We start from the raw sequence: 23,081 nt of genomic DNA on the forward strand, positions 1-23,081 counted from the left end.
ATAAGAATTACAGGAAGGGAGAGAAGAATAGCGGGAAGAATCTATTCAAGAGAGTGGGCTCGAGGAAGAGTGTACGTAATTTCGTAAAAGGATAAAAATTTTTATTTTAGGACAGATTTCATTTTTGCGTAATACTTTGGCCATTCAGTAGTCAGTACAAAACCCCGTCGTTTTGCTCACTTTCCCCGATTTCTCCTCCCTCTCCACCTTGCGCGCATCGCTTCCCTAGCCTAGATTTTGTGCGACGGCTGAGAACTCCGCAACGAACGTATCCACCGGCGACGGCGACGGCGACGCTGGAGACGCCAGGTCTGCGGCGGCGAATACAGCCACGGCCAGCTACTCGTGACGTCGAATCGGCGCGACCTCCCCTACTGTAGCCCCCTGCGACAGGCCAAACCTACATATTCGAGCCCTCTCCTTGTGGCGGTCGAGACCTACGACGACTGGCCCAGTACCGTACGTTGTCTCTCTTTTATTCAACCTGCATATTCTCTTTACAGAGTCAGTAAAAGCATTGTATCAATTAACTCTATAGTTTAACAGACTACGGGGTTTGTGTGTTTTATAGTCTAGTGTAAGATATGTTAATAGGTTTATAATAAAATTTAAGATCCAACCAAAAGCTTTTTTGTTATACCCACTATTTTCGTTGTTTTCTTTTTACTACATTACCAAACATAGTTTCAACAAAATTTTTCTTTGACTCAATTTTTGAATATGTTACCCATCGCATTTTTTAAAATACTGAAACATAAATTACAACTATGTTTGTCATTAAATCCATTGTTTTCATATTCCTGTTTTTAGATCACCAACCAAACACATCCTTAGAGATATCAGATTTCGAATCAATAGGGATTAAAGAGCAGGGCCAAGTAAGTGATCTCTCTCTTATAGGACATTGCATGTCTGTTTTCCCTATTACTTTGTCTTGTTTGCTTATGTATTGATTTAGTTGCCTATATATCTATGATATGCGGTCGTGGATTCTTGATGTCTAGCCGTTTGTTTTAATAATGGAATTGATGGTTTAACTTGCTGAAATTTTTGTTCAGGCAATGTATGATTGATATGGTTATGTCATTCAATGTGGGTTGAGTCTAGAGTGTGCTTATAATAAACTTTAGCTAATTGTTTATGCATATAGTAGATACAAGAGGTATTGGTTTAATTAATATGCTTATGTTGGGTGAGCATGCACGCCAAGGGAAGAGAACTTGCATGATCAAGAAAGTTGAGTTCTACTTAGCCTAGACCAAAATGTGATGGTTATCTTATGTACGGATATTTGGGCACCTAGGTACAAAGGTTAGGGGTCGATATCTGTATTGGAATATACTAGGTATTAGTGTGCCGGGTAAAAAGGACAGGGTTGGTATCTCTCCTATGAAGATGAGTATTGGGGTCGTGGGTACAAATGTCATGTCTGGGATTGATGTGTTGTGTAAATTATGGAATGAGAAAGTTTAAGTATATGGTTTAGCTGGGATCCCATGTTGTTTATTTATGCTCATATACATGTGTATATGTTAATAAGTTGTATTGTATATTTGTTGGATGGCTCCTCAAGTGAGGGGCTGCTTATAGTTACTACTTACTGAACTTGATGGAGCTGAGGAGACTTGAGACAGATTGATTAACTCCATCTACAATTTTGTTTATGTTTTGCTGCTTAATTTGGGTTTAGTATTTTCTTTCATTAAATTTGTTCTCTTTATGAAGCTTTTCGACAATTGGGGTGTTTGTGTATTTTCAAACATTGTTTTTCAATCTTGAAGACTGAACAATTGCATAATGGAATAAAAATGATAACCCTTCAAATTCAAACTTTTGTGATCCCAGCATAGTAGTAATTTTGTTGAGGCTTCTCATCTCTCTAAGTGAACTTCCTTCTAGAAATTGACCAAAAGACCAAAGAAATATATTCTCCTTCACAGCAGGAATGGATTGAAGATAAAACCTTTTTAAGATGCTTTCTTTCTGTTTATTGCTTCAAGAACACTACTGCTGCTTTCATCATGCTTTTAGAGAAACCCATCGGATTTGCCAATGAAATCAACTTCAGCTCAAACAATGACTTTTGGACTCCATATTGACTGTAACAGCTTTTTTCTAAACTTTCTCAAGCTTAGATTCTTTAATAAGAACAAGGCAGTGCAAAGATTCTAGAAGAATTTCTTCATTGATGTGCTTTCACAAATGACATCCAAAACTCTTGAAATCCTTGAACAAACTTCTAAAGTATCTCTGATTTTTAATGGCTGTTTGGTTTGATGATGTAGTTAGTTGTTAGTTATTCGGCCTATTAGTTCAGATTAGGTTCTTATATATCTCCTTTAGTTTGTTTTATAGTTACCATATGGTAACTTGGTTTACTGTATAGTTAAAAGCCCAGCAGCTTCTATAAATAGCTGCTGGTTTCATTAATAAAGGGATATTATCATTCCTTCAAGAAACTCTCCTTCTCGTGTATATCAAATTGGTATTAGAGCATCCCATTTTCTGGGCACTCTTATGGCAGGGAAGAAGTCAGTCAATACCGGCAATTCTTCGCTCGTCAACAATGAAATGGAACAAGTATCCATTCTCTCGCCACGATCATCAACCGCACGCTTGTTGTCAGTTGAAGGAGAAGTGAAAACCATCCAACAGGATGTCGGCGAGATTAAGCAAATCTTGGAGATTATTCATGAGAAACTTGAAGCCTTGAGTATGCAATAATCTCCAATCAGAAACTCCCCACAACATCAGGAAAGAAGGGATCAAGAAGTAGGGTTAGAGGGCCGTAGGACTACCTATCCGCAAGAAAGGCAGGTAGGCCCCACCAAGAAGACCCCAAACAATCCGGTTGGGTCCAAGAACCGCACCATTTTCATCAAGAAGTCAATCGCAACCCCTTATTTCGACGGCGAAATGAGCTCATATTTGATTCCTCAAACGATGAGGAAGGCGAGCTGCTAGCTTTCGAAGGGCAGAGGTTCGGTAGGTATCCTAACCCAAATAGGCAACAAGAAAATAATGAATACAAAATGAAAATTGACCTTCCTAGTTTTATTGGCAAGATGGATATTGAAGGCTTCTTGGATTGGATAAAGAATGTAGAAAATTTTTTTAGCTATATGGGAACTCCCGAACATAATAAGGTTAGACTGGTAGCTTTAAAACTGAGGGGTGGAGCTTCAGCTTGGTGGGATCAATTGGAGATCAATAGGAACCGATACGGAAAGCAACCCATTAGGAGTTGGGAGCGTATGAAGAAACTCATGAGAGAACGTTTTCTTCCAATCAATTTTGAGTTAGTCTTGTACAATCAATATCAAAATTGTAAACAAGGTTCAATATCTATAGCCGATTACTCAGAATAATTTTACCGATTGGGAGCAAGAACAAATTTGTTAGGAAGTCAGCAACTCCTTGTAGCAAGATTCAGTGGATTGCGGGCTGATATTAAAGAACAAATAGCTCTGCAACCGATTGGTATCTCAATGAAGCTATTTCAACAGCAACCACCATTGAAGAACAGGTTGGTAATCGCTTCAAGAAGCAATATTCAAGAAGAAACAATTGGGAACATGGAGGGACATCCAAAAAGAATAACACTTCTGGTGACAACCTTTCCTCTCCACTCCGTTCGTAGACACACCAAAAGGTAAACAACCCTAAACTGATTCAATTAAAGATAAACAAGCTGATGTTGTGGTAGGGAAGAAGCAAGGAAACACATACAACCGACCAAAATTGGGTAAACGTTTTCGGTGTGGTCAAACCGGAAATTTATCTAATGAAATGTCCTCAATGTAAGGCCATAAACATGAGCGACGAGGATGAGGTACAAGAGGACAGCAATGAAGAACTGGATGAGGATATTGATTATGCCGAACCAGATGAAGGAGACCCAGTCTCTTGTGTTCTCCAAAGGGTATTGTTGACTCCTAAATCCGAAGTAGCTTATCAAAGACGTGCTCTTTTTAAAACTAGGTGCACTATAAATGGGAAAATTTGCACTGTCATCGTGGATAGTTCACTGAAAATGTTATTGCAAGTAAGTTAGTTACAGCTTTACATTTGCGATTATCGCCTCACCCCGCGCCATATAAAGTATCTTGGATTAAAAAAGGGGGTGAAGCACAAGTCACCCATACTTGCACAGTGGCATTGTCAATTGGTGCTACCTATAAGGACCAAATCATGTGTGATGTTTGGCATTGTCAATTGATGTAGTTAGTTGTTAGTTATTCGGCCTATTAGTTAGATTAGGTTCTTATAAATCTCCTTTAGTTTGTTTTATAGTTACCATACGGTAACTTGGTTTACTGTATAGTTAAAAGCCCAGCAGCTTCTATAAATAGCTGCTGGTTTCATTAATAATGGGATATTATCATTCCTTCAAGAAACTCTCCTTGTCGTGTACATCATTTGATTTAAAAAACTTCTAATCCACAGATTTGAATAAAATAGGAGAATTTTGAAAAAAGATGAAGGGTCAGGAAAAATGTTGTCTAGTTGAGTAGGTTCTGAAAAGACTTTGATGTTCTCCTTTTCCTGCAAGGTGACTTCTTCTTGGAATAATGAACACAGATCCTATTCGAAGGAGATTTCATTCGATGCTTCATCGTCATCATTTGCTCTAGGAGAGTAAATCTCGGTTTCAAGGCTACTGATGCTTATATTATGGAATCTGAATCTATCTCTTCAATTGGGAAAGATTGTTGTTGAACCCATTTGTTGAATTGATAATCTCGAGAGAGAGAGACTATTTTCCTTGCCAAAAACAGAATCCTTGATCTGTTCTTTTGATTGAATGTGGAGATGATCTTCCACTAGGGATTTATCCTGAAAAAAACTTTCCTTTTCAATATATCCCAAAATTTTCGTGCATCTCTCAAAAAAATCAGAATGCATTTTTCCTTCCCGAAATTCCTTCATAAATGCAGCGCAGTGCTATTAGTTACTGGCCCTTTTTTTTCTTGTGTAAAACAAGGGATAAGCTTCAATAAAGGAGTTTCTAATGTCTTCAATCTTTTGGGAATAGGAGAAACTTTTTCCAGATAAGTTTCATCGTGGATTTCAAATGACTTTTCAGTTTTCACATTCTTCCATTGTATTTGGCTGATTTAGAAGGGCTGGTACATGCACTGATTTGGCATTAAAGTTTCTGTTTTCCGATGGTTAAAACTCATTAAAGGCTGTGTTAATCCCTCCATCCTCCTTTTAATTTTTACACCTTCCCATCTGCATTATTAAAGGAAGTAACAACCAGTTCAACTTCTTCATTTGGAGAAAAAGATATATTCCTCATATTTCGCTTCATTTTCCTTATAAGACACTTCATTTTCCTCATAAGTGGCTTCATTTTCCAATACTCGTCTCCATCTTTCCGAATCAAGCTTATTCATGAATTGTCTTGAATCAGATCTCTCAAGTCTTATGATTCTTTTATAAATCCTTGAATACTCAACATTCATCTCTCCACAATCCAAAAGTTTGATAAAAAAGCTTCTCATTAATGGATCTTTACTTTCGATTTCAGCAGGGAGGAAACCACAAGAATGGGCTTTTACTTCTATAAGAGCTTCTTCTTTTTTTTTTTTTTTTTTGGGATAGGATCTATAAGAGCTTCTTGAAAATCAAAGGTTTTGTGGGAACAACTCACAAAACCTCCCAGTTGGCTGCCAATGGCTTCAAAACATTGCCGAGTCCATAAATTCAATGTTAAGTTCAGTAATTTGATCCAGCCACCATAACTCATCATAACTTCTTGCTTACTATCACTCTGTGAGGTATCTCCTCACGTTTTACTAACTTGGAATTCAAGGAAAAAAGAGCCTGAAGGCATTACAACGATAACCCACCTATTCGAGAGGGTGGGGAACCTCCTGAGTGTAGTGCACAAGGCACAAAATAACAAGCATAACCTCCTCACTAACACAGCAGACCTATATTCTCCCTACCCTACTCCCATCCGTACACAACAAGCACTCTTTCTCTCTATCTTGGCCGTTACAGCCCCTTAGTTCCAATTTACCCTTTCTTAACCCCTTAGTTCCAATTTACCCTTTCTAGTGTAGGTATTGACAGTGGGGGGCCTAACACACTCCTGTAAAATATGGAATAGACTACACTAGCTTTTAGACATTAAACTATTGTTTTTTAAAAATTTGTAGTCTAATGTTCAAACAAATAAAAAAATGTTCAATAAATTGATGTAATCGTAGTTTAAAAAATTATACGAATTTATAGACCATGATTTTTAGCAACCATGGTCTAACAACATATAATAGACTTTGACTTTGAAGAAACCATGGTAGACCGAATATTGATCTACTTTTGACTACATCAAAATCCCACTTTACACCGCGGTCCAAAAAAAGACCATATCTATAAGATAAATACTAGTTTACTTTTGACTATGAATGTGGTCTAAAATCCCAATTTACACCACAGTTCAAAAAAATCGTGGTTGAGATGACAAATACTAGTTTACTTTTGACTATGAGTATGGTCTAAAATCCAACAGTAGACTACGGTCCAAAAAAATTATGGTCTATAAGATGAATAGTAGTTTACTTTAGGTTAGGGGTTATTAACATTGTGGTCACAAAGCTAACTTTACATCACTGTGAAAAAAATTGTAGTCTATAGTTTGAATATTTGCTAATGGTAAGTTATGGGGAGTTGGAATAATGGTCTAAAATCTAACTTGAGTACACATGCTTAAAAAAACTATGGTCTCAAGATAGTGTTTAATTTTGAAAATAGTATGAAATTAGAAGGAAAAAAAATTGTAAATATTAATGTTTTAAAATTGAAAATTGGAAATTATATCTTAAATATAACGTTAAAAAAGTAAAAATAATATAACAACTAATTTAAGAGAGTTAAATAGAAAATAAATTATTTTATAAAATTTAAAAACATTTCTTAAAATTTAATGAACATTGTCATTTTTAATTTTAAAAACTGAATTTAAATTTAGAAAATTAGACGTTAATTAATTTTTGTTTTAGGTTGAAATTTGGCAAGTCCTAACTCTCATTTGCATTTGTTATTCTGAAGTCTTTGAGTAGTCTTTGAACGTCACGCTGTTTCGCCCATTCGTAGCTTTCTTCTCTGATTTTGCTGTTCACTGATTATACTCTTCACCGTTTCGCCGTTCGCCAATTGCCAAGTAGTCTTCCCCATTCGCCATTCGCTGTTTCACTTCGTTGTCGCTGTTTGCCTTCGCTTCACCAATCTCCACCGTTTCACCCGTTCGCGTATGCCATTTCACTCGCCAATCGCTGCGGCCTGTTGTTTTCCATTCGTGTTCGCCGATCGGTGGCAAGGACATCTATCTCTGTTTCAACGTTCCCATAATCCCACTAATTTTTTTGCTGAAGTTGTTATAATGCATGTCTCTGTAATTTGTGTTTCTTCTGTAATTTGTAATTTTGTCTCTGTATCTTCATTGATGTTTTGTATTTTTTTTTTTTGTTTTTGATTTCTTTGTGTGTTTGAATTTGATTGGAGAGAGAGTTCTGCTTACACCCATCACTTTTAATTTTTGGGAAGAAGCAATTTTCTGCTAGATTTTCCTCACTCTCTGCTTACACCCACGACACAGACAGTGGATCGTAGTCTGTTTGTTAGTGTGTACTCCTTTTGAGGGGCTGTTTCTTATGCCTCGTATTTTCTGTCATGCTTCTCAATGAAAGCTTGATTTTGAGGAGGAAATAATGGTTGGTTCTGTGACATCCCCACAAGAAATTCAAGAATACATGGTTGGTTTAGATACCTTTTGAAGAATTTTCTTGAAGTGTATTACATTTGTTTACACCTCTCGAAGAGAGTATACAAGATTACAAGACAAGAAATTCATCTTTCTTGGAGTTTTGTCTTCCCCAAAGTGTGTGGACAACCTCATTTGACATTGTAGATTAATGAATAATAAGATATTAAACTTATATGTCATAAAGAGTTCCCAAGTAACAAACCCCATTCAACTTATGGTTTAGTTTATGTTAAATTTTCAAAAGGTTGTGGCTACTAGTTAATTCGTTGATATTTCAGTTTAAGTATTCATAATGTTTCTTCCCAAGCCCTTGCCAACCGGCGCTGCCCCTTAGGGGTTGAAGAAACTAGCATTTGAGTTATGATTAGTGAGCAAAACATTAATGTAATTTAGTTATGTTTTTGCTTAAGAGCTAGAAAACACATATATTTAAGTTGAGATCGAATTTCTGATTCTACTACCAAACACATTCGAGAACATAGAACACAACTATGTTTTTCGTTAGATCTTATGTTTACAAATCACCAACCTAATGCAACAAGTCAACGACACTTTGGAAATAACTATAATTCCTTCACTTTTTCAAAAAATTGAAACCCTACTCCCCCACTTTTCAAGCAGCTGCCTCTCTTCAAGATTTAAATTCAGCCATAGTTCTCTCTCTCACAGTATTAGATCTATTATAAAACAAATTGATGGAAAAGGTTGATGAATGGTTGAGATTTGATGAAGAGCACAAAACTCGAGGTTTTTTTCGTTTTATGTTGATGATTTGCCACCAGGATTTGCCACGAGGGATTTTGATGAACCCTTCTCTCGGGAAATAGGGAATTATGATTGGAGTTGGGAAGATCAAGTTGTACTCTAATGTCCTTGACAAACCTCTCATTAAAGGCAAACAAGAGGTTGTACCCTTCTCTTCATAGATTCATCCACTATTTTTCAGCTTCAAACATGACAACTAACCAAAAAGACAAAGCCTTAGTACCACCTTATTCCCTTATCACTCACGACCCTAAACAAAAATCCAACAAATCTATTTATATAAAAAAAAAAGGAGTATCTATTTCTCTCTTTTTGCTTCGTTGTAAAAGCCATGGTTTTTAGTACACACAGTAAGTACTTGTTGTCCTTCTGATGTATGTGTTCCATGAAAAGATTGAAACCACGTACAAAATCTTCCCTTCAGCATGAAATGTGCAAATTCTGATCAAGGGTCTTTAGAAGAATAATTGTTAATTGACCTGGACCCCAAGTAGAATTTACAGTATTATATTTGTTCATATTTTGTCGGTACTGTTCACAATTACACTCAATTTAAATTGGCAGCACTTGAAGGATAAATATTCTTACTGTTTAAAATTTTGCTTTGATATTTGAGTTGTATTAGATACTACAAACTCTTGATAATGGTTTTTTATTTGTTTTAATGCATGTTATTTCTTTTTATATTATATCTGCAGGATCAAAAGCCATCTTCTCACAATGAAACGCCCTGTAGGTGCTGATGACTTGGCTGGTTCTTCATCTTCTAAGTCCTTACATGCTGCCACTGATAACAAACCGGTCTTCTTGACTAAAGCCCAACGCGAGCAATTAGCTCTTCAACGACGCCAAGAAGAAATTTCCCTCCAAAGGAACCGCCAAGACCAACTTCTCTCCAACTCTCAGAAACCTTCATCTGATTCTGTTGATAACCACAAACCTTCTGACTTTGATCGTCGCGACCGAGATCGGGGGCGGGAGCGGGAAAAAGATCGAGATCGAGACCGAGATAGGACTCGTGATCGGGAAAGAGATCGTGACCGAGATTTGGATAGACGGAATCGCGAGAAGGAGCGGGAGGAAGAGGCTAAGGCTCGAGAGCGTGCTCGATTAGAGAAGCTCGCAGAGCGGGAGCGTGATAAAGAGCTGGATGCTATTAAAGAACAGTATCTTGGCTCCAAGAAGCCTAAGAAACGTGTTATTAAACCGAGTGAGAAATTTCGCTTCTCATTTGATTGGGAAAACACTGAGGATACGTCTCGGGACATGAATTTGTTGTACCAAAATCCTCATGAGGCTCAACTCTTGTTCGGACGAGGGTTCCGTGCTGGCATGGACAGACGAGAGCAGAAGAAGCTCGCGGCTAAGAATGAGAAGGAAATGAGGGAGGAGATACGGAAGAAAGACGGTGTGGAGGAAAAGCCCGAGGAGGCTGCAGCTCAAAAACTTAAGGAAAAAGCTGCTGATTTGTATGACTCGTTTGATATGAGGGTTGATCGGCATTGGAGTGAAAAGAAGCTAGAGGAGATGACTGAGAGGGATTGGAGGATTTTCAGAGAGGACTTCAATATATCCTACAAGGGATCCAAGATCCCTCGCCCCATGAGGAGTTGGACTGAGAGTAAGTTGACAACAGAACTTCTCAAGGCAGTAGAAAGGGCCGGGTATAAGACGCCCTCTCCCATTCAGATGGCTGCCATTCCGTTGGGTTTACAACAGCGTGATGTTATTGGGATTGCCGAGACTGGCTCGGGTAAGACTGCTGCCTTTGTTCTTCCCATGCTTGCTTATATTACGAGGTTGCCTCCCATCAACGAAGAGAATGAGGCGGAAGGGCCTTATGCGGTAGTGATGGCGCCCACTCGTGAACTTGCTCAGCAGATCGAGGATGAGACTGTGAAGTTCTCTCACTATTTGGGTATAAAAGTGGTTTCAATTGTTGGAGGTCAATCAATCGAGGAACAGGGATTTAAGATCAGGCAAGGTTGTGAGGTTGTCATAGCCACTCCAGGTCGATTGTTGGATTGTTTGGAGAGGCGTTATGCGGTACTTAATCAATGCAATTATGTTGTTCTAGATGAAGCGGATAGGATGATAGATATGGGATTCGAACCTCAAGTTATGGGTGTTTTAGATGCAATGCCGTCCAGTAATCTTAAACCTGAAAATGAGGATGAGGAACTTGATGAGAAGAAAATATACCGAACAACATACATGTTTAGTGCTACCATGCCACCAGCTGTTGAGAGGCTTGCTAGAAAGTATTTAAGAAATCCTGTTGTTGTTACCATTGGAACTGCTGGGAAGGCAACTGACCTAATATCTCAGCATGTTATTATGATGAAGGAGTCAGAGAAATTTTATAGATTGCAGAATTTACTTGATAACCTGGGTGACAAAACAGCAATTGTTTTTGTTAACACCAAGAAGAATGCTGATAATGTTGCCAAGAATTTGGACAAGGCAGGGTATCGTGTTACAACTTTGCATGGTGGGAAGTCACAAGAGCAAAGGGAAATTAGTCTTGAAGGGTTTAGGACAAAGAGATATAATGTCCTTGTTGCCACAGATGTTGCAGGTCGTGGGATAGATATTCCTGATGTTGCTCATGTCATAAATTATGATATGCCGAGTAATATTGAAATGTATACACATCGTATTGGACGTACTGGCCGTGCAGGGAAAACAGGTGTGGCCACAACGTTCTTGACCTTACAGGATTCTGAAGTCTTTTATGATCTCAAGCAAATGCTTATCCAAAGCAATAGTCCTGTGCCTCCTGAATTGGCAAGGCATGAAGCATCTAAGTTCAAGCCTGGGAGTATTCCTGATAGGCCTCCTAGGCGTAATGAAACTCTTTTTGCACATTGAGAAGTGTGTTTTTGAAGACGACATGTATACTAGTACCCAGTTTTGGAATGCTAAATTAGGTTAGCAGCTACGATTTTCATTTCATCTATGAATTTATGATTGATGAAGACGTTTCTTGTTACCATCTTTATTGAGAATGTTACATCTGACCTATAGTCTCTCTTCTGGCTGTATATTTAGGAGCAACTGTAATGGTTAGCATTCCGAATGTTGGTTGAGTTTTTTTCCTTTTTGTTTTCGTTTTTGCGATATCCATGAGGAGTCGAAGCTTGTGCTACTTGTCTACAGTAATTGCCCTTTTCATTTATTTTTAAAAAGACTTACCATCAAATGTTGATTGGATTAGTATTCTCGTGTTTATTTCTTGGAAAGGGTGCATCTAACTTTAGTTAGACTAAAGATGAACTGGCATCAGAATGCCTACAATCCAAACCATATGTGAAGAAGATTATTGTTATTATTCAAGTTGTTCAACTTAGTTTGGCTAGGATAGAGGAGGTTATTCATAATCCTTCATGGTAAGGGGTAGATTATTTGGTAGGTCGGTTTTTTGGCGGTGCTTTGGGATCTCTAGTTGGGAAGGAACAACAGGATTTTTAGGGATCTTGAGTGGTCTCTTCAGATTGTATGGTCTAACAGTGTAACTACTATTTGGGCATCGGTTTCTAAAAGGATCTGAGTTCCTTCTTATATAGCTTTAGACTCCATTTGTGGGTTGTCTTTTTGTATGTCTCTTGTCTTTAGGCCTTTTTGTTCTTCTGTATGTGTTCTCTCTCATTTCTTCTCGATGAAAGCCTTATTTATTAGAAACAATAAAATAAAATATATTATATTATTTTTATTATGTTTCTGGTCTTGTCTAAAGAATATTAATACAGTTGATAGGATGCAGAATTTTCAACAATTGGTCTATATTATATGGCCTCCATAATGCCTTATGACCTTGCTACTGAGTTAGTGCACTTTATTTATTTATTTTTTTTTTAAAAAAAGAAAGATTATAGTGCGAAGTTCTGGAACTCTGATTCACTGTTTCTTGGGCGTTGGACAGTTTGGCAAAAAAACGAAGTTTAAGGTCTCTGTGGACATGGTTTGAATGGAAATCAATAACTGTATGGATGAAAGCTATCAAAAACTTTTTTATGGGCTATATGGGTTAGAGAGAAATAACTGGATATAAAATGGTAAGAATAGGCATAGGCAAGAAGTTTTTGATCTGGCCAAATTTTAATATCTATTTTGGTGTTCACCCTTTTTGTAATCACACATCTTTTGTAATAATATAAGTTGAGGTAGTTTGTTTTATAACTTTTCACTAATCAATGAAAAGTGTTTCTTTTTCCTTCAAAACCATGTTGCCTTCTTTGATTAGTTATTTTATTAGTTGCTTATTCAATGCAAAGTGATCTTTGTACGGTGCCTCCTTTTCTTGTGGATTATAGTTTTGGAGCTTCTTTCGTGGCTCTATTTGCCCAGTTGGGTGGTGATATCTATACAAAAGTTGCTGATGCTGGAAGCAGGCCTTTCTAGAAAACTTGAGCATGGAATACCAAAAGACGATCCAAGAAATCCTATTATCATCACAGATTTGGTGATTGCTCCACTCTTCTATTGCTTTTTAGATTTAAGCTGAGACTGTTTATTTAGAAGTTCCAATCATGAATCGTATCTTAGTATTGCTATTTTTAGTTTGTTTCTTTGAACTGCATCTCATTTGTTGTCTTCTTGATTGAAAAGCATGTTTATCAGGCATCTGCAATCTTGTCTTAATGGTCAATCTGTCTTTTTTTCTGTACACTTTCTAATTCCGAGTTGCTTCTTGATGCATTAAATTAGCCAAATAGGGAGCCAACTAGAGGTGAAAGATCCAACGGTTAAAATTTGATGTGGAAATGGATATTACAAGGATACATGGACATTTTTTTTTTAGGATCCTCCTAAGTTAGCTTCCAGTCTTTTAGTGGTGAGCTTGGGTTTAGGTAGAGTGTCCGACACACCAACTTAAGAGTTTTTTTAAAATTAATATTTCAGCAGGCATGTCCACTGAAGTGACATGCTTCAGACACGATATTCTAGAGTTTGTTTGGTAACGTTCATGTTTCCTGTTTCCTATTTTCAATTTTTCCAAGAAATCTAAACATTTTACGACTAATTATATTTCTTGTTTCTCATCTTTGAACATTCTTGAAATTGAATAGATTTTTTAAACCAACCAAAACAAGTTTATTCTTTTTTGTTCCCATTTCCCATTTGTTCTAAAATATAAATAAAAAATTATTTGATCATACCTGAATTTATGGATATTGAGATAATGCAATCATTTTTCTTTATTAAAAATTATGAAATGGAAAAAAGAAATAAGAACGTTACCAGACAGATCCTTCGACACAAGAAAATTTGAAATCGGTCCAGCCTAGCCCATTTTAAAGCCCATAAATCACAATGATAAATCCATGAGATAATGTCTGTGGAAGACTGTTTTAAAAATTTATTTACACAAATGTCTAAAATTTTCTAATTTTACATTTTTAGATTTCTGCAGGTAGGATTTTATTTTAATTCCGATTTTACCCTTATTTATTGCATTTACATTTCTTATAGTTATTTGTTTTTTTGAAATATAAAAGATTTAATTTCATAAATTATTATCATAATCCTTTAATTATTGTGTGCACCATACCAATTTTCAACACAAATCCCTTAATTCATCATTCAAAACCTTAATTTACTCCTTCAAAAAGATTGATTCTCTCTTAATTCACTCTCACACTGGTGCTCAATTTCCAAAGACAATTCAAAATCACATAAACATCTTTTGAAATCTCAATAAACATATATCCGCATATTCAAAAAAATATATTTAAAATCACAGTGTATATCCACTTATATATCCACATATATACATTCAAAATCACTATAGTATATATTCGCATATCCACATATATACAAGTTGAGTTATAAGATAGATCCACTTATATATCTACATATATACACTCAAAATCACTATAGTATATATCCGCATATCCGCATATATACAAGTTGAGTTATAAGATATATCTTAATCAAATCTCTATAATTTATATCCTCATATATACAATCTTTCACACGAAATCAGAAATTGAAAACAACCGTTGGAATGCAAACCTTTCAATCGTGAGACGAACTGCTCTGGCGACTGAGAAAAATGAGGCGGCCGGAGATGAAGGCAGGCAGACGTCAACCGAAGATGAAGACAGTCAGAAACGGCAGGAGAAGAAGAACTGACGGAAATCTCCTTTCGAAGGGGATAAACGCAAACGAAATGCTCTTGCAACAGAGAAAAACGGAGTCGATCGGAGAGGAAGGCAGACAGCGAGGGACGGTGGGAGAAGAAGAACGGAGGGTCGGAGGAAGAAAAACAGACGGTCGGAGTAAGAAGAAAGGAGTGGGTTTCGAAAATGGATGGTTTTTTGGGGTTTTGTGATTTTTTATTTTGGAAAGTATCATTAGCACATTTTAAGGGATTTGACCTCTCAATTTATCAATTTTAGATTTTAATAATTATTTAATATTGAGATGGATCCTTAGAAGGATATATGGATCCTTAAAAGGATATACTAGTAATTTGTGTGATGAGTGTTATGCAAAAGAAAAACAACAAACGGCAGACCAACAGAAGAGAAGAGAACCAAGGGAGCCACTGGCGGAACCGGACCAAGCCGAGCACGACTTGGTCCCGACCCGTGCTCAGTGCCGAGCCGGGCTCGGCCAATGCCCTTTTCTGATCTCCATGTACCCTGGGCCTTGCAATGGTGAATTATGGTCCACTTAACCAAAGGTTCTGGAACCTTCCGAGCGACTATAAATAGGCAATGTAACCTAACCCTAAGGTAAGTCGAGTTATATACTGGAATTCTACTATTCATCTACTCTCCTTGCTAACTTAGGCATCGAAGCTCGTGTGACAGGAGTCACACTGGTTTAGCTTTGTTCAGTTTTGTAGGTCTTCGATTCCCTAATCATCAAGTTGGGTGCGCACCTTAGAAGGAACCGGGAGAGCAAAATCCACGCATCAACAATTGGCACCGTCTGTGGGGAAGAGAAACAAGGCATACAGTCGAACAACAATGCTGTCGGAAAGAAGTCAACGACGCTCTGACGATGACTTCCATGCAAGGAGGAAGTTAAACTTGGATGACCCCTAGATAGGGGAACCTGAGAACGAGGCGAATCGACAAAACCCAGAGTGCCAAGAAGGGTCATCTGAGGTGCCTACAATAACAGCTCCCGAACAACTCCAAAATTAGTTCGCAGCCTTGGTAGAAAAGGTGGAGGGCATGTTTCAGCGCATGACCCAGCTACTTCAACAATTAGAACAACGAGAGGCCGGCGAAGTACCCCTCGTCAGAGACCACCGAAGGGAAAAGGCCTAGTAGAGAGCGAGGCTGAGGAATCAACGAACAGTGTAGGGAGTAGGCTGAGGTTAGGAGGAAACATCAAGTGATGAACTCGAATTTTCGATTCGCGAGGCCAGTAAAAAGACAAAAGGCGACAGAAATCCCCGGTACCGGATGGGGGCAAAAACAACCTAGATAAACAAAACGATGAGCCCATAGACCTCGAGATAAATCGGTAGATCGGCCCGAGTTGTCAGAAAAACAACAAAGTCAGAAAGAAAAGGGATTTGATCTCGAAGAGCTACTGGATCAAGTCGATTCACCATTTACAGAAAATTTATGGGGGAAAAGGTCCCTCCAAAATTCAAACTACCAACGGTAAAACAATTCGCTGGGTCGACCGACCAAGTAGACCACTTTGACGCTTACCGAGAATGGATGGATATTTACGGGGTGTCAGAGGCGATTAGATGTCGTGTGTTCTCGACAACAAAGAGCGGGTTGGCCAGGGTATGGTTTTGATAGTTGAAGCGAGATTCGATCTCGAGCTTCAAGAGCCTGGCTAGGGCATTTGTGACCCAGTTCGTAGGAGGACGAAGCCGAAGCCGACTCGTGGCTTATCTTCTGACCATCAAACAGAGAGCAACAGAAAGCTTGCACGACTATGTGGCTCAGTTTAATGAAGAGAAATTACAGGCTAAGGGTCTCACGGATGCAGTGTCTCTACTAGCATTCATGTCCGGCATCAGGGATAAACACCTCTCATTCTCTTTTGGGAAAAAGTCGCCGAGCACCTTCGGAGGCGTTGAGCCGAGCACAGAAATATATGAGCACCAGAAAGTTCTTCCACTCGATGAAAGAGCCAGAGGGAAAACGATCTGACTAGAAGAGGGAGAGATCTGGGGATAAGCCACAATTGTCGAGATGGGAGAAAATAGATCGTACTAGCCCGAAGGATCCACTCCGGAAGTTTGAGAAGTATACCCCAACTACAATCCCACTCGAACAAGTGCTGATGGAGATCAAAGACCAAAGGTTGCTTAAATGGCCAGAGAGGATGAAAGCACTTCCAAGCAAAAGAAGCAAAGGGCGATATTGCCTTTTCCATCTAGACCACGGCCATGCTACTCAAGATTGCTTTGATCTCAAAGAAGAAGTGGAAGGACTCATCCGAAGAGGATATCTCAAAGAATATATGGAGGATCCTAAAGCGACGCAGAATGGTGAGAACGATAGTAAGTCACTCGCTTGAGAAATCCGAACAATAATGGGAGGTCCGGTAGAGAGAAAATCTTGCAGAAAGAGAAAGGTGAGCATACGAGAAACTAGGGCGAGCCTCGGACAAGATTAGATTTACCATGCATTTGTTGCAGAACAATCGACAAAAATTGAGTTCTCAAAGGATGAGGCGACTCACCTCCTCCACCCACATAACGACGCACTGGTTATCACTCTGAAAATAGCCAATGCAAAGGTGCATCAGATCTTGGTAGATGGGGGCAGCTCGGCAAATATCATTTCCTTGGCAGCTTACAAAGCCATGGATCTAGGAGTGGTGCTTAAAAGTAGCACGGCACCGCTGGTAGGGTTTGGAGGAGAACGGGTCATCCCTGAAGGGAGAATAGAATTGTCGGTGACATTCGGAAGTGGGCCAAAAGCATCACTAAAATGGTAGACTTTTTGGTCGTCAACTATGCATCCTCCTATAATCCGATATTAGGAAGACCAACAATGCACATGCTCAAAGCAATATCGTCCACATACCACCAGTCTATGAAATTCCCAACACCTGGTGGAATAGGTGAGATCAAAGGAGAACAACGAGTATCACGTAAGTGCTACTACGCTTCTATGAAGGGCAACGACAGGGCTTCTACTGCGGGTGACCATTGATTTCTTCACTCAGCTAACCAGTATAAGATAGGTTCAAGATTCTTTGTTTCTTTTTCATTTGTTTTTTATCAAACGAAATTTAAGATTATCGTTTTTTACATTTTGAATCAATAAAGTATCCATTGTCTACATACTTGAGTACTCCCAATCAACTTTTTTATGTACTCCTCAAGTAGGGGGCATAATAGTACATCAATCTACATCGATCGACAAGAACTGGAAAGAATAATTAAAGATCTCGAGCACGACCAAACTAGAAGCGGGTCGCTTGACTTAGCACGGTTAAAACATAAAATGGAGCAAAATCAAAAACCAAACGACAGCAACTAAAGGTACAAAACCATTGACTATGGCCAAAGGGTTAGAAACCTATGAGAAGTAAAGGCAACAAAAATAAGCTCCATCAGAGTTAGACCTATAAGCCAATAATTTTTTGTAATAGAGAATTGATTGATAATTCCAAAGGTAACTACAAATGAAAACAAAACAACAACATAACAACAGCTAGTTCATAAAAGCGATCAACACAGACAAAGTGTCTGGCTACCCTCCTACTCATCATCATCATCATCCATGTCGTCGGGGGCATCACACTCGACCTTGAAGCACTCCTAGAGAAAGGAGTAGTCAATGTTGGGATGCTTAGTAGAAACTTGGCGAAGAGACCAAGAGATGCTACACTCCATGGCAGCATTCTGTAAATCAACATACTCATACGTCTTCCTGAATTCTCCGGCCAAGAATTCAAAGTTGGAGAGCCGAGCGTTGGCCTCATCAAGCTTCCTCTGTAGGTTGGCAAGCTCATCTTGGGATTTTCTCTTCTCAGTTTCCAACTCACGTCGAGCGTTCTCTAGGAGGCTATTGACCTAGCTCAAGGAGGAGAGGGCCTGATCCAACTCCTCCCGAGGGGCATAATGGCAACGAAGGTGGTTGATATCATCAGCAACTCGACCCGAGAACAGCACCAGACGATTAAAAACCTGCCAAAGTCAGAAACCGATGCTAGGTGAAAATGCTACGGCAGGTACTTAAAACTACAAATGCTCACCTGGTGGATATCGCTAAGGCATGTATTGATGCTGTGCTGAGGATTAAACAAGCCAAAATCTGACTCACTCGACGATTCTTCGAGCCCTTGCCAAAGGCTAAACACCCTCTCCAGGTAAGCTGCCCGTCGACATCAACGTTGTACGAACCAGAGAAAGGGAAAATTGAAGCATGGGAGGAGGTCCCTAGATGATCGCGAAAAGAAGAGGGGTCGGACGCCCCTTGAAGCCGAGCAGAACGCCGAGGTGCTGCAGACGGCATTGGAGGTCGAGCCTATCGAGATGGGGGGTCTTCCTCTGTCAAATCAGTCACTTCAATGTCTGAGGCACGACTGGAGCCGGCCCCTGAGTTTCGAGCATTCCGGCGGCGCTTTCTTTCAAATAAGGAAGCGCTCCGTCTCGACATTTCTACAAAAAAAAAAGTGAAAGTGAAAATCGACCTTCACGCAAAATTTGGAATGGTTTTCAGCAATTATCTGGGGGTGATGAGGGGGAGCCAAGCCAAAGTCTACTAGATTCTATTCCTTAACCAGATCTGGGCCCCAACGCTCGGTATCCGACAACTGGATGACGGTGTGGTAGAAGTCAAACGCCTCGATAGTGAGCTCACAATTACGAGGAACTGTCAACAAAGAGGGAGAAATATCAGAAATAAAGATCTACGAAAAGTCCCGATAGAGCTTGGGAATCTACTTACCTAGCTCCCTACAGTCAGTCGGGACGGGAAAATGCAATCATCTCTCGTCACGGGCTAGCCAGTCACCGCCGACAAAGAATCACTCGTCCTTCCAGTGCTTCACTAAAGAAGGACCCATAACAAGAACTTGATTCTGAGAGCTAACGTAAAAATGAAAATTATCCTCAGGGTTATGCTTGAGGAAATAGAGCGACATAAAATTGGTCGCAGTTAGAGGTTGCTCACCCCCGAAGTAGGACCACAAAATGAAGCAACTAATCAAAGTAGACCACCCGTTGGGAACGATTTGAGAAGGAGTTACTTGATTGAACGCTAAAATTTTTTGAAGAAACAGAGGCAACGGTAGACGGACACCGAATTGGAACATGCCTGCATAAAATACAACCTCTCTAGGGGAGACCCGTCAATACTTTCTCCCAGATTCAGAAGACGAAGGCTAACTGAATCAGGAATGCAGTATTTTGAACGCAAACGGTGTAAGTCGCTTGCCGTAAGAGTGGAATTATCTACCCAAGAGGGACGGTAAGGCCGAGACCTGGAAGAGGGTTTCGACGATGACCCGTCGTCTGAAGAGGTCCATTCGAAGTTAAGATCAGATGCCATGGTGGTAAGGAAACACAACAAAAGCAAAGTAAAGAGAAATGTACCTTAGATGAAGGGATGATCGACACTGGAAGGATTGAAGAGGTTCAAATAGCCTTCAACATAGGAGCTAGCTCCTGGTCTGGTGGTCTTTGACAATTTGTCCAAGGCCTGCTCAGCTCGGTACCCGAGGAGCTCGTGAACTTTTCGATCATGGGTCTTACAATGATGGGACAACTCAACCCGTGACCTTCTTGAGTCTTACAATGATAAGACAGCTCAACTGGCTCGGACTGATGGTCTTTGATCACGAGACCGAGACATGCTCAGCACAATCTTCGAGGAACCCGTGACCTCCTCGGTCACGGACCTAGCAAAGTGTGGCAAGTCACGACAATGGTGGTGGGCACGACAGCCAAGAAGATTCTTCCTTTATGTCATGGATTTAGCAGAATGTGAAAGGTTAGGTACGATCTGACTACTCCCTGATAAAGCTTCTTATTCACGTGCTCCAACACCTGTATTAACATACTCCCAAGGAGATGAAGACAAAATTAAAGGCATCTCCTTAGGAGTAGGGGCAATTGTTATGCAAAGGAAAAACAACAAACGGCAGACCAACAGAAGAGAAGAGAACCAAGGGAGCCACTGGTGGAACCGGACCGAGCCGAGCATGGCTCGGTCCTGACCCGTGCTCGGTGTCGAGCCGGGCTCGGCCCATTGTTGAGCCCGACAAATGCCCTCTTCTGATGTCCATGTACCTTGGGCCTTGCAACGGTGAAGTAGGGCTCACTTAACCAAAGGTTCTGGAACTTTCTGAGCGACTATAAATAGGCAATGCAACCTAACCCTAAGGTAAGCCGAGTTCTACACTGGAATTCTACTATTCATCTACTCTCCTTGCTAACTTAAGCATCAGAGCCCATGTGACAGGAGTCACACCGGTTTAGCTTTGTTCGATTTTGCAGGTCTTCGATTCCCTAATCATCAAGTTGGGTGCGAACTTCAGAAGGAACCAGGAGAGCAAAATCCACGCATCAACAATGGGTACCATCTAATTAGGGTTATTTCATGACAAAAGTGTAAATTATATATTTTTCAATCCTTTTACGTAATTATAATTTCTAAATAGACCATGTATGTACTAAACTTTAAATCCATAGTTTAAACAAAAATAACCACCCCACGATTATGGCCTCCCAGAAACCCTAAATTCTGTCGTACCCTCCCAAGTTTCCACCTTCCACCTTGGCTCGTGAACAGTTTTAGTGTACATTTAGTATTTCATATTTATTTACATATATATGAAAACAATGTTTAATTATATTTACATATATCCGAAAACAATGTTCAATGTCCTAGTATTTTTAGAAATTAACCTATCGTCATGTTTTGTTGTGCTTGTATCCGTATCCCATGTTCGTATATACGAAAATTAAGACGAGCTGAGCTCAAACAAAAAGGTCAACTCGGTTAAGATGGGTGGCTAAGAGATGTAAGGTTTTTTCTGACTTGGATTTTGCTAAAGGATCACCTACATGAGAGAAAAGATGAGAGGCACCAATGTGATGTCAATCTACATGAGCTATGTCAAAGTGAGCATAGTTCAACGGTTATTAGCATATAACTCCAACCAAGATTTAAGCTTAATTAGGATTAGTTTCGGAAATAATGACATTCTCTAAATGGTTGTAACCCACCTTATCATTTATAAGCATATGATAATGATGACATTCTTGATGTTGGGACTTACCCAACCTAGAGGGCGAATCCCACCACACCTCGACCATAAGGTGTGAATCCCACACTTGTTCTCTAAAAGTATGGCCTGGCATTCGCGAGTCCAGTTACAGCTCTAACAGTGGCTAGGATACTAGGGGTGCTCGAGGAGAACACTTTCCAAGGTGAATCTGTTTGTTTTCTGAAGTCTGTGTGACAATCCCTTTGTGCTGCCTTTCTTGTTATTGCTGTTTAAAGTACCTTATTTATGGTTGAATTCCTGGGTGTCCTGGTTCAGTGTATCCAGTCCATTTCTGTTTTTTCCTACTTTTGCGCGTTGAATTTTCATGGCCTTTCTTTTTCCTTTCCCATTATTTTCTGTTTCAAATCTAAATTATTATATTCTCTTTTTATATCATTAAGTGGTTCGAGATGATATGAGATCTTAGTCAAAATTTAGATATTAATATAGAATATATCATTTAAAATTTTATTTTTATATTATTTCATATTAATATGATAAAGTATGCAAATCTAAACAAATTCCAAATATTAATTTATTGAATAATATAAAATAAATTAAAAAAAAGTAGAATAAATGGAATGGAAAAATCTAGAATTTTGAGGTCGCTAGATTCATTTAAGCAAATAACAAACTTGACTATGATAATCAAACTTAGAGTTAGGAGACGACGAAGTGATTATGAAAAGTCGAGAGAGGGATAGAGGAAATTAATTAAAACTAGCATAACATATACATTATAGTTATGGTAGATTTTTAAAGAGAATTTGAAAGGTTTTAATCGTAAAAAAAGAAAAGGAGAATATAGAAAGGTTTCCAACATAAACTTGAGGGAGTTTGAATGGGTTATATCCACTGCAGATGGTTAATACCCGCATGGTCTTTGGGGTACACCACCATCTCGAGAGGGGATGTCACATGCATCTAATGACCGACTATGAATTGCATCTAAATACTAAGGGTAAACTCGCTTACAAATACATGGAATCTCGACTCATCTTTGAGATTAACGTGCTCGGATCTTTACTAAGTTGAGCCTAAAGACTACGGACCAGAAATCACTTAAACCAACAATCACTTTAGAATTATGTTATTTTTAAAAATGCAAAGAAGGAAGAAGGAAGAGGAGTTGTTGTTTGTAAAGGATTGGACTTTTTGTGTAGAATAATTTGAGTGGCGCAGAGGCAATTGGTTAAATTAAGTGGGTTAAGAATGGAATATGCCGAATCTTGAAGAGTGGACAACAAGACAACAACCATACAGACAATAGATGTTGAATAATATAAAGAAGATAATGGGAAAAGAAAAAGTAAAGGCTACGAAAAGAGGGATAGAT

The 23,081-nt window shown here is 39.1% G+C and overlaps 1 protein-coding gene across 4 annotated transcripts; it reads left to right on the forward strand.

The window, feature by feature from the left end:
- Positions 1 to 22,043, forward strand: LOC111009232 (P-loop containing nucleoside triphosphate hydrolases superfamily protein). Of its 4 annotated transcripts, XR_015791540.1 has the most exons (4): positions 1 to 459; positions 811 to 878; positions 12,853 to 13,001; positions 14,526 to 22,043. XR_015791540.1 is itself a non-coding variant. In XM_022282248.2 (3 exons), the coding sequence occupies exon 3, from the start codon at positions 9,260 to 9,262 to the stop codon at positions 11,408 to 11,410; it is 2,151 nt and encodes a 716-aa protein (XP_022137940.1). In that variant the 5' UTR covers positions 57 to 459; positions 811 to 878; positions 9,238 to 9,259; the 3' UTR covers positions 11,411 to 11,583. The 4 variants fall into 4 exon arrangements, 2 of the variants coding, with proteins under 2 accessions (XP_022137941.1, XP_022137940.1); XR_015791539.1 differs by lacking the exon at positions 14,526 to 22,043 and having other exon boundaries at positions 6 to 459; positions 12,853 to 13,118; XM_022282248.2 differs by lacking the exons at positions 12,853 to 13,001; positions 14,526 to 22,043 and adding an exon at positions 9,238 to 11,583 and having other exon boundaries at positions 57 to 459.
- The last annotated feature ends 1,038 nt before the right edge of the window (positions 22,044 to 23,081 follow it).

Source organism: Momordica charantia (genome assembly GCF_013281855.1).
Source record: "Momordica charantia cultivar OHB3-1 chromosome 6 unlocalized genomic scaffold, Mcharantia_2.0 BLBB01000006.1, whole genome shotgun sequence".
NCBI lineage: Eukaryota > Viridiplantae > Streptophyta > Magnoliopsida > Cucurbitales > Cucurbitaceae > Momordica > Momordica charantia.

Bases quoted from the DNA above. Each gene is read 5' to 3' on its own strand.
- LOC111009232 (XM_022282249.2), top strand. From the start codon at position 9,260: ATGAAACGCCCTGTAGGTGCTGATGACTTGGCTGGTTCTTCATCTTCT.